The following is a 12,542-nucleotide window of genomic DNA, read 5'->3' on the forward strand; positions in this document are numbered from 1 at the left end:
GTTTTCTATCAGTGCAACTTTTTGGGGGGATAATGTGGGATTTGGGAAGCTGACAGGCAACTTTCACATTTTTCAGTGTAAAACACTGAAAAATGTGAGATAATAGCAGTGAGAATGATCATTTCGGTCACTGTTTTAGCTTTAATCCCTGCAAAATCAGTTCAAAAAGAGCAAGTAGTCATTATCAGAGTGTGATACTAATAACTAAAAATCCGGGAAAGGAAAGCTGCTTCATTCTTGGAAAAAGTCGTCTTTTAATAACAGTCCAGCAAAGAGGAAGTAAGTAAATTTTAACTTTTGACGTCGTGTCACTTTAAAAGAAATACTCGATATCTACAACCCACCCACGCAAAAAAAAGATAGACTTGAGAACAGAGCAGCTCAGAACAGGTGCTGCTCTCTGTGTAAACATGTGAAACCAGCAGTGTAATCAGTTTAGATAAGATTATAAAGGCCAAAAGGAAAAAAAACGAAATGAAAAACCAAAAAAAACCCCCCCAAAAACGTGTCTTCACATGCCTTCCTTTCCCAATCCACACGATTCTCTCCAGCCTCTACCCCCCCCCGTGCTCCCAGGGCAAGATGAGAAAAAGGGGCCACCCTGACATGTTACAACGCTATGTTATCAGAGTTTGGCCAGGAAACCCAGATGGGGATAAGCCATGAGGCTAGTGAGGCCCGTCTCCTGACAAAACAGGGCAGAGAGCGGGGTCACTGGGGACTCTGATACCACACAAACCTCCAGATGGGGACAAGGGGACCAATCAGCTGCTACCCAATAACTAAGAAAGTACCAAGCTCTCTACCACCACCACCTCCTCCCCACTTCTTTCCCCTCGTTCCACCTCCATCCCACCCTCCTCTCAGGAATAGGAGAGAAAACAGAAGGTGCTGGGACTGCATCATTGCCTCCATCACTGTGATAATTTACACATCTATCTTGTCATATTCTCTCTTTTTTGCTTGCTATTGCAATCAATCTCACCAGGCTTGGTGTGTGCAGCTGAGACATGCAAAGAAGTGCAGGTAGCTATTTTAGAAAATCCCCCCCTCCTTCTCAAAAATCAAACAACTGACATTTCTCCCATGTGGAAAAGCCCGGGGAAGTTCAGGGCGAATGGCAAACGCGGAACTTCACCAAATCAGGTCATTCTTTTTACCTCCTGAGAGCAGTGACCTGAGTGGAAGTGCAGTGTGGGGAGCAGGTGAGAGAGAATCTCCGCAAAAAAAAGAAAAGAAAAAGAAAGCCGCAAGGTGAGGTGAAGACGCTGGGCACCCTCGAATGGCCTTCATTTGGAGAAGAAGAGAGAAGCTGGGTTGAGGCTCATCCGCTTCCACACCCCGCTCTCGCTCTCCTGGGGTTTCTCTAACAAATGGGGGTCAGGACATGACAGACAGGGTAAGGCAGTGGCCATGCATTCCTCTGATATGACCAAGCTGGAGTATTGGTTGAGGAGTTGCGGTGCAGGGTTGATAGATGGATGATTCTCCTGGTGATGGATGTTCCGACAACTCTTCACTGCTGCGACACTGGTGACCTAGTTAAAGAGGACATTTCTCCTGGTGTTCTGTCTTTAAGCACTGGCCAATATTTAAACATTTAACATGTTTGTTTTGGGGGTTTTTTAAAGCCAGTTTGTTAAAACTGACTCCTTTTTCATGAAAAATGGTTTTCCCCTGGACAGCAGCTGACACACAGTGCTGTTAGGTGAGTATTACGTCCTGTAGTGAAAGGGGTCGAAGCGCTCTGCATGCAGAGATTCCCTTTCGTATGCCCACGCAGCACCGTGCTGACCTGCTGTAAATACAGGGCCACAAAAATGTATATTTTCTCCACTGGCCTCCCACCTCACCATCCTTGACTACATCTGTTTTGTTTGATACACAAAACCCAGGGAAACTAGCTCCATTTGTCAAGCGCTGATTGTGGGCAGACAAACCGTCCTGTCTGCACCCAGATAGCGAGCCCCGCTGTTATTAATCACAATTACAGAATGGGCCTCGCACACGGTAGCTGCATCAATATCCCACCCCCCTCTCCCCAGCGTCACCTCCCCGTGCCGCTCGGGGTGGCCGGGCCACCGTTTGGAGGTCAGTGTACAGCCGGCGATAACGGTGGCATCATTTACCCCGGCCCGCTGCCTCCTTTTTATTAGCAATCTTTTAATTTTGAACCCGTCCCCGCCTTCAGGAAAAATTGTGATTTAATATCGCAGCTGATTCACTACATACTGTTTTTGACAGGTGTGATGAATAGCCTCAAGTGATGTATGAAAACAGCGAGGCGGATGGCAATATAGATAAGGCAGCCGTTTCGGTTAGCCCTGATGGGGCCAGGAGAGTTGTTTCGCCGCCCTCCCCTGCTCACGTTTCATTTGGTCACTGCTGAAATGAACAAATAGCCGAGTCAGAGTCATTCATCTGAGCTGTGGGAACAGATTTTGGAAATGTGAAGGAAGCGATGAAAGATCCACGACCAAATGCACATTTACAGCACGACTGGCTGCCAGCGTGGAAGAGCACGCCGGGTAGGCTCGCCATGCTGTCATCGCAATTCAGTACAAAACTTTTTTTTTTCCCTGGCCAACTGAAACATGAGAATCTCCAAATATAACATCACTGTGCTTTTTTGGTGATTTATATGCACTTGCTTTCTGCAGTTTGTGAAAACAGGCTCTACATTTTAAGCACAAAATTCTCAGCTCTGGGTACCTCCATGGTGATGTGACAAGCTCCCTCCATTGGCAAGGATCTCCTCTCTAGCTGCATGCTGTGAAGAGGGGAAAAAAACAAAACAACACTCAGTTTATACATTATATAATGTTATATTCTGACATCTGTTCTGATGGGTGTTGGCGTTTCAACATGTTATCACATCAGATGCAATTTGCTCTAATTTTATTTAACAGTTTTTGGCATAATGTGCAGAAAAATAAAACTGGATCTACCTCCACTTGTTCATACACATGCACTGGATCACTGAGTCCTCTGTAGTTGAAGGCAAAGTAAAAGTAGACACAGGCACCGGCATCATACGTCTGAGTCACCCTGCACGAAAAAGAAACACGTTCAAACGAGCGGAAAAAACCTTAATCTTTCTCTTTCCACCGTCTCTCAGAAAATCCAATTTACATGCATGTGAAGGAGGAGTTTTTTGACAAGTTGCTCCATTTTACATACAATAAATGATTCTTTTCTATTGGAATCGGAAGACAAAGTGCAGTGGGAGGTTTGGTTTTCCCCAGCGAACCTCTGACCTCAATTCCATTCATGGTTAGCAGAAAGCGGAGGCAGCGTGGAAGCACTATCGCCTTTAATAACACAACATTATCACATAATAAATGGCGATCAAATCCTTTTACTGAATCATCTGAGCCACATTTACTCCTCAGGTATGATGCAGGCAGGGTGATTCAACTGACATCATAATATTTGTGTTTTCCCCACACCACTAAATGCAGCTTACGCTCAGGTTTTCGAACATATTGTGTAACAACCTTTGTGTTGAGAATATAATGCTGCTTTTCCCGTTTACATGTTCTCTCTCTGGCCTTGCTCCCTCTGGAGGAGCAGGGTGCTGGGCCCTTGTTCATTTGACATGGCCCATCACCTGGCACACTCACTGTTCTGGAGGTTAAATGGACAAATCAATCATGTGACAGACTGCAGCCGGGAAATGAATGGCTGTAGCATAATCAGGCTGAGGCCTAATCTTTCCGCAATCTGTGAGCAGCAGCCTGGTGCTCCTCAACCAGCTCGCCGTCTGTCTGTCACAACGTCCGACCGCATTGTCTCCGTGGCTCTTGCAAACTCAACAGGGGTCACACTTGGTATGCACCTCAGTACTTCCAAGGTTATAACTGAAATGTATCTTTAGGATTGAATGCCATTTGCTGTCAAACAATAAAAGTTAGCAACTGATAGTCATTCTATTTTTTCTTTGCTTTTCATTTGTTTCTAATTTGGACCGACTTCTTCAAAATATTTCATTTGGGGAATGCTCTTGATTATTTGTGTATAGATGTCATTTAAAGGATTGATGTGATGATATTTTATCACAGCATGATGTTTATTATTTTTTTCACAAGCATTTATATTTGTAAAATTTAAACAATTCAAAAACTGTTACAAACTGTGACAAACAACTACATCTTATTCCTCAGTTTAAAATAGCATCCAACAAGAAAACCATTTAATCCTTGAGTATCATTTGCTAAAAACTACACTGCCCTGCTTGTTTAATAAGTTACCTGAGCTCGTTACATATGTGTGACCTGATTGAGAGTGTCATATTTTTAATAGCCTTTGGACAAATTAGAACACACAGTGCATTGTTGTGTTCTTTTCATGGGAAGAACAATATGAAATCTATACTGTAGGTGTCGTTTCTGCACTAGTGTTAAACATTAAAATATGGTGAGGAGACTGGCAGAGCGCTTGTACAGGCTCAGTCTTTTGGAAACTGTTTTTAAATATTACCTGCATGTGGATAATGGTGGAAACTGAACTCCTTTGTCTTTACACTCTCGCACAATGCGCGCTTTTACATTTCTGCAAATGTCCAAAACCCTAAAAAAAGAAAGAAAGAAAAGACAAGAAAATTAATAGGAGTTTAAGCTGATATTTGTGTGTTTAAAACATGACAACAATGTGTATTTAAAACCAAGCACTGCAAAAATATAAATAATAAAAGAAAGACAGACCAAAAACATTAAAGAAAGGCAAGAGACCAGGCAGGAGGTAGAGACCAGACTGACTAACATGAAGACCATTGTGGGAGAGATTCCCACTGGTGTGGAAATGGCCGCCAGTCCTAAGCATCTGCAGTCGTGCGTGGAGTGTGGAGGATGGGGAGGAGGCTGGGTAATGAGCCAGGCACATATGCTCGCCTCACTGCCTGATCTCTTGGTCTCTCCCCATCAGGCATGTTACACAACAAGGAGCCTGCATGTGCTCCTGTTTGTTGTGTGAGAAAGCAGGACAATGAAAACATGTAGAAAATGCAGATCACAGTACATGGGTGTGAGATGAGCCTGTGACTCATAGTACATGGTACACATACAGAGGACACTCACACACCTCTCCCCTCTATGTATGTGTGTGGGTGTGTGAGTATGTCAGTAGTGGTACGTTTGTATGCTGAGGAGGAAAAGCTCCACCAACGCAGGGTCATTTAATGAGGGGAGAAGGCAGGCATGAAGGTGAATGTGAAAGACAGAGGCAAGGAGAAATAAACGAAAGGAAGGGAAAAACAGGATTAGGACGCTCAGGGCAGACTCTGCAGGAGGCGAGTGAATCAATGTATTTACCTGTCCCAAGGCACAGAGGTTTCAAAGGACTCGCCAATCACATAGTAGTCCATTCCCAAGTCCTGGTTGGAATGAAATGCACATATATAAGCAGGCTTATATGTTAATGTGATTCAGCACATTTTATGAGAACTGTGGTAACCCTGTAAATCAAGCGTATGCAGAAATCCTCCAAGCTTGTGATCTTATTTTGAAACCACAGCTTCTTATTTTTATGAGCTGGGTGACATTCGATCGATTTTTTTTTTTTTAAAGGCAATGCACAACTTTCTTTTTTAAAGGAAAAAAAGAGAAATGAAAGCAGCTTCTCTTCTCTGTACCGATAAAACAAAGACATTATCTTGGGCTTTTTTGTGATGTTTTACCACCGGCTTACATTCAACAGAACAAACCACTATCATAAAACTAGAATATAAAGAATGACTACATAAATAACTAGTAGTACTAGTAGACATCTCAACGAGACATTTTCAGACCTGTATTGCAAAAAGGCATTTTTGAATAGAAGCTGTTGCTTTATTGAAAAGGGCTTTAAATTCTGGATGCCCTTTCCGATGCAACCCCAAAAGGGTTTGTGGCTCCTCCTGGGATTGAAATCGGGATTATTGCTTGTTGGGCGAATGTGTAAACATCTACAATATGGAGCCACTGAGGAAGGACTTTTGACAACTGAGATAAAAAAAAACTAAAAACTAAAAAGCAGAAAGCTGTTGATGACCTGCTTAAGTATATTTAAACACCCTGCTTGTTGATGATTATCAGAAAGGTTTCTAACAGGGATGACCTGAGTCAACTTTCTATTGTCATTCTGTCTGCATTTACTGTGCTCTTCTACTGCTGTTCAATGCCTTGACAACAACTGCGACCAGATCAAATCAAAGCCCTCCCGAGGTCATATTCCGCTGCTTTCATTGCTGCTCGCTATCCTCTCTGCTGTCAAATTGCAATCTCCCTGCCTGCCCCACCTGCCCATCAGCTCAGGCAGGGAAAAAGCCAGAGAAGTGACCCACCCGGAGGTAAGCGATGACAAAGGTCAACATGTAGCCCCTCTGCCCATTGTCCTCTCCAGCTGCCAGGCCCCTGCGAGGAGACATCAGGGTTAATATTTAACAGATCTTTTCTTCAGCTTTGTTGCTCCGGCTGCTCCCTCTCACAACCGCTGTCTTGGAGGCTGTCAGTGCAACAATGTACAGATCAATGGCGCTATGCTCCTTGCATCGCCATAGGTCAGCCACACATCTATCACCTGCGGTGGGTAATCACATTTTCATCTACCATCCAAACTAATCAGGCCAAGCTCATTAGAAAATCACTATATTGATTTTCACCCTTCTTCCTGTTTCCCATCACTGCAGGAAACGTTCCTCACCACACCTAAGCAATCCATCACCGGCACTTGAGCTGATGGGTGATGGCCATTTAATGAAAATAATGCAATTATTAAGACTATGTTGCATCTGACAGGTTTTGGCTGGTATGGCTTAACCCCTTTCTATCACAAAACCATTGTTTGAACCTCAGCAAGATCCTAAAATAGAAGCAAACATGAAATGCTACAATGGTGTCAAATAAGACTTAATGAATATAATGTATGGCATGTACAATCAAATACTGATCAAACATTTGGCAAAACAGGGAATGCCTTGCACAAGATATTAATTACAATGAAACACTGGACTTTTTTATTGTTTCTCTTAACTAAAAAAAATATTAAAAATCCAGAGTCCGTTTTGGTAGCAACTGTATGAACACTTGAGATCTATAGATTTACAAACGCTTCACATAGATGTGAAATATCTGCAAACGTAAAGGTTACTGCCACAACCACTTTAATGAATGACTAACACATTTATGCATTGGCTATGTCATGACTCATGATGGTGCAAATCTTGTACAAATCCTTGCAGCCAGTTTTCAGACCAAACATATCACATTTGTGGTCTACCTGAGATGAAAGGTTGATATCTTTATCCATTCATATGTTTCTGCAGTTTTTAAATGTCCAGTTTACCATAAAAATCCATCTTTGAACTTTAAAGCTTTCTTTCTTTCTTTTGTTGTGTGTGGAAGATTTTGGATCTGAGTAAATTAGGACCGAGGTTTTGTGTTCTTATGTGGCTGTGCAAAATAATGGGAACAGACAAAAATGTCTGAGGAAACTGTGCATCAGGATTATTTGGAGTTAGTTATAGATGAGAAATGTTTATATGAGATTTCTACACAGATATATTCATATTAGGTTTCCAAAAACCTTTTACCGTTTACCAATTACAATTCACCAATAAATAAAAGTAATTATTTTCATAACAATTACACAGATGGCAAATGAACTGAATATTCTTTTTTGAGGGCTTAAAAATGGTTCTGGATGAAGGAGGTTTCCTCTCTGGCTGGCTGGTAACAGATTTCCAAGAAAGTCCTTATTGATGTGTTTCATGATCAATCACAAGAGCCAAACACTCCCCAGCTGTGTCTTGTGGCCCTGTGCTGTCCTAAGGGGAGCTGTGCCCTACTATCTCTGCCCACCTCACACCTACTTTAACATTAAAGCTAGCCTGACAGGAGGACATCCAGAGGTGATCCATCAATCCACATCGAGACAAGCTACTGAGTCGAAGAACAAATCTTAAGTGTGTAACTGTGCTTCTCAATTCTTATCACTGCTACTCCAAGGCTGCTTGAAAGCAGCGCCACCACTGTGTATAAAGCCTCACCTTATGGCACATTTCTAACCTTTCTGATCTTTAAATGATCCAACAATATAGAGATATAGAAGAAAGATGTAAAAATACCAAACTCAGCAGCCACTACTCACCCAAATTTTGCAGCGATGTCATAAACCTGCTTTTCATGCTGCAGGACCTTCTCGCGGTCTCCCTCAAACAGCAGGGTGGCCACACACAGGCGGTTGGGGTCAAACCCTTTGAACTGAGAATTAAAGAGGTAGGCTCATTTTTCATGTAAAACACCTGCAGCAAGAACCTTACAGTGTTCACCCCTGGTTATTTTTTACCTTGGTGATGTAAAATTTCTTCAACCCGTCCAAAAAGGAAGTGAAAATTGAAGATACCTGAGGCTTCAGGGCATGACCTGTTAAATATCAGATTAAAATCAGTTCAGTTAATTCACCTAAAAGAAGCCCTAAAGTAAATAAAACAAAATTTCCCACAAATTAGGCAAACTCTGCTTCTGCTTGCATCCTCCAGTGTTCTGAGAGAGCAAAGCAACTCTGATATATTTGGAATTGCAAACAAAAGAAGAAGAAATAAATGGTAACATTTGAATAACTTCACAACTGGCCAGTGGCTGCGAGCGACAGCGACTATAAATCAGAGAGTTTCCGAAGGGAAGTGGGGTTGACACAGTGATATCCGTCTTCCTCAGCCACCCTTTTTGATTTATTCCTGATCGGACGCACAAAAGCGCCTGTGGACAAGGGAAAATGAGGGGCTGGGGCCAATGGGATGGTTATCAATCACAGCAGGGAAGTCATGGGTGATGTCGCCGAGACTTAACAGTTCATTTATTTCCCCCTATGCTCAAGTCTCTTCATCACTTAGTGTCCTAATTGTTTCCATTCCAAACTGTGATTGTGGGTCTTAAGGTCCCTCACAGCCATCATACTCGTTAATTAAATACTCAAAATCCAGAGAGAAAAAATTGCTAATACAATGAACAAAAATGATATGTTCATATGTTTATATTATCTTTCCTTTATACAAAATCCTTATTTTTATATATTAATACAGGTAGAGCTAAATTGTTTGTGTAGTCTCAAACTAAAAAAAAAACCCCAACCCTTTTATACAGTACACAAACTTTCTCCACAGTAATCATTATTAAAAAGTAAGGACAAGTTACTAAATCCATGAATGCATCATAGTGCCATGAGTTTTAGTTTTTATCCCCCCTCCCAAAAGAAAAAGAAAAAGAAAAAGAAAAAAAGATCCTGGTCACTTTGTCTTCCCTGTGTAAGGCTAGGAAGTGCCTACTCTGTGAAAAGTGGAAATACAGGGAAGATAATGAGATCCCACGAGACTGGGGAACTTTGCAGCGATCTCTGGGAATGCCAGATGCATTCCACTGGACCCGAAGAAACAACATCATAAAACTTCAGTGCAATAATGACTTAATTCTGGTCGGGTTTATTTTTCATCGTGCTTCAAACTGTGTGTTTGTGTGTGTGTGTGCGCGCAGATATTCGGTTGCAAAAATAATAATCAATTTAACGATTCAGTGGCATGGACCGTTGTGACATCATTGACTGCTGCACAAGTGCCGTTCATGGTTAGGTGGAACACCAAACAAAATAAAATGGGAGAAACTAAAGAAATGATTAAACCACATCATGTGGCTCATGTTGCAAAGCTCTCTGATCAAAGCCAAAGGTTTTATTGGGGCCTGGAAAAACAAAAAATAAAAATCTAGCCAAATTAAGTCCTACTTGTAACGGGAAAAGCTAATGTTGAGAATTTGTAGATTAAATGAAAGTCATATAGACACATAAAGAGGTGATAACTGAGATGGGCTTAAATGTGAACTCCAAATAAAACTTACCAAATTTAAATTGTTCATTATCCATGAGTCGTATAGAAGCTGGGGCACACCTCTGCAGGGAAAAGAAGTTGGCCCGAATTAGTCGAATGAACAACAATAAAGAGCTTTGACTTTATAGCTTTTGTTTATTTGTCCTAAATGTACAGTATACAGACTCTCTGAGACAGCACTTCAGGCCAAATGAGGTCTGACGACGTCAGATGCCTTTGCAAGTTGGTCTATAAATCAGTTTTTCCCTGCTTTCTTCTGCCAGGTTAGCTTTAAAGGAGGTAAAACGAAGACCTGAAAGTGCTTATTTTGTGCATACCTCAAACACAGTAACTTTCTAGCCTCCATCTCATGTTGAGACATGGCTTTATGAAGCAACAGAGCACAACATGCTGAAGGGGAGATTAACCTGTTACCTGTCTGGCAACCTCTCGAAGACAGGCAACTCCCATCTCGAAATTAGGGAACACCACAGAGCCGTATTTTTGGTACTCCGGCATGGGACGAATCTTCATTGTAACCTCAGTAACCACGCCCAGGGTTCCTGTGGAAAATCACAGTGAGAGATTTTGAGCAGAACAAAAGTACGTACATCAGTTCCCAGAGTTTATATGACCTAACCCGCTTTAAGCGGAACTCAAGACTGTTTTACAGGGCTCTGGTACATGTCCCAGGGGTTGTTCTGGTGACCTTTGTCTCACATTTCACTTAGCAGATCTGGTTTTCTACCACACACTGGGGGATAACTGAGATTTATCAGCTTAAGAACACCAGGAAGTAAAGCAGGGGTATATCAAAGGCACCAAGACCAACAACAGCAACACGCACACAAGGTAGAAGGAAACCTGTGGCTGACCTCATGACCTGGAAGCTTTCAACAATTACCTGCTGCTGCTGCTGAAATCCTCACACCACTTGGTTCAAATATACCCAATGTTTATTTGAAAGTAAACTATGGGTAGCAAAGGATGTTTGCCATCTCTTCTCATAAAAAAAATTGAATTAAGCTCAATCTTTGAGCACTTGCTTTCAGATGACTTTTCTGAAAAAGATGTGGCTAATCAAAATGCTTTCTTTTGTTATCAGATGAAAAATTAAAACTACAATGAGTGAAAAAAAATTAAAACATTGCTTTTTCTACAAGAACACAAGCACAGTTTAAAAACATCTATTCTTAAAGTGAACTGTACAAACATTTTAAGGGTTTTGGACAACAAAAGAGAATATCTGATGGGTTTGCACAACACGTAATTGCCATTTTTACACTTTCTCCACACACTCAACAATGAACAACAGCTATTAGAGCTAGTTTGTGAATTTTATTGCTATGATCCAAATTGCTTTCTTGCACCCTGTGCACTCTGTATCATTATAGATCACGTTCATTTATAAATGTATCCCCCATGAACACAGTCCATCAGGAGGCTTCATCAGCCTGTTATGGTTGTTAATGAGGCCTCTAATGTGACACTGTATGCCACATGCTGCTCCCTAGTGGCACACTGGAAAACGTGACTGCATTGGGCCTCACCCCAAGAAGGGTTTTTTCTCCCCCCCCCCCCCCCCCTCCTGATAGCATGCAGGAGAAGCCACTTAATGAGAGAGGGGTGGGGATCTAGAGAAGGAGAGAAAGAAAGACTGTAGGAGGAGCCAGGGTGAGGGCTAAATGGAGGCAATAAGAACAGCAATGCTGGAAAAACTCTCTCGGGACAGATGCAATGAAATACTGAGTGCAGCTTAAGCTAACTTTACTGGAACTCTTGCTATTAGACTAACCTCATCTTAAAGGCTACGTATTTGCGGAAAGGGAATATTCACAATGAAGAGCGTTTTTAGCAGCAAATATTTTGACCAAAAAAGCCACTGACCATTGTGCAACCACTGCTTTAAATCAGTCATTTAACTCTCAACATTAGGTTAGCGTTAGTTGGTTTCATATCGTATTTTCTGCATGGTTGAGGGGAGTTTAAAAGAGAAAAGGATTAGCATTGATCATTCCAATCATTGTTTACACTGGCTGTAGCAAGGGGGAAGAACTACTTTGCATTCAGGTTACTTCAAGGTCAGAGAGATACACAGACCCGTTGTTGTGCAGAGAATAAGAAGTCTGAGGTTTCACAGTAATTTCTAATGAAATGGATGCGTTCCACTTAACATGCAGAGCATAGTTGAGGGTTTTAGCCTGGCGCTTTGCTGTTGTTGTGGCCTACTGTCAGACACCAGGATGGGATTCTTTCGGTGAGGAGGTAGATAATTTTAATGAGACTGTGTGCTGGTGTGACCTCTTAGCAAAAGAGTTAGGCCTCCCAGAACAACATGCTCTACCACTGAGGTGTGGTCCTGTCCTATCTCTGCTCAGTGTAGCAACCACAGAAGCAAGAGCATCTTCAATTTCACTCACCTTAATTGCAAAAAAGCTCCTTCTCTAAGCTTGGGTTTTGAAGATATGAAGCATGTTAGAAAAAATGTGCTACTGTGATATTAGATTATTCAATATTCAAAATATTTGTACCATGTGAGTGAGTACATGAGTAAGCAATATCTAGCTATGTATTACAAGTAGACTGCTATTATTTTCACTTTCAGTAATTGATTATCTTTTATAGACTCATATCCAGAAAAAGCAGCAAACTAGGCTTGTTGTTCTCAAGTCCACTGTTTCACAAACGTAACATTTTTTGGATGCCA

The 12,542-nt window shown here is 41.7% G+C and overlaps 1 protein-coding gene across 1 annotated transcript in view; it reads right to left on the bottom strand.

Moving 5' to 3' along the window:
* The window catches only part of agps (alkylglycerone phosphate synthase), a 28,886-nt gene that overhangs the window by 2,916 nt on the left and 13,428 nt on the right, over nucleotides 1–12,542 (bottom strand). The window contains exons 11-19 of the mRNA XM_026144708.1: nucleotides 10,271–10,398; nucleotides 9,867–9,918; nucleotides 8,323–8,399; nucleotides 8,125–8,237; nucleotides 6,320–6,389; nucleotides 5,310–5,371; nucleotides 4,480–4,569; nucleotides 2,949–3,048; nucleotides 2,713–2,770 (exon numbers count right to left, since the gene is read on the bottom strand). Of these exons, the coding sequence (XP_026000493.1) occupies nucleotides 2,713–2,770; nucleotides 2,949–3,048; nucleotides 4,480–4,569; nucleotides 5,310–5,371; nucleotides 6,320–6,389; nucleotides 8,125–8,237; nucleotides 8,323–8,399; nucleotides 9,867–9,918; nucleotides 10,271–10,398 (750 nt within the window). The remainder of the gene's footprint in view (nucleotides 1–2,712; nucleotides 2,771–2,948; nucleotides 3,049–4,479; nucleotides 4,570–5,309; nucleotides 5,372–6,319; nucleotides 6,390–8,124; nucleotides 8,238–8,322; nucleotides 8,400–9,866; nucleotides 9,919–10,270; nucleotides 10,399–12,542) is intronic.

Source organism: Astatotilapia calliptera, chromosome 16 (genome assembly GCF_900246225.1).
Source record: "Astatotilapia calliptera chromosome 16, fAstCal1.2, whole genome shotgun sequence".
NCBI classification, from domain to species: Eukaryota; Metazoa; Chordata; class Actinopteri; order Cichliformes; family Cichlidae; genus Astatotilapia; species Astatotilapia calliptera.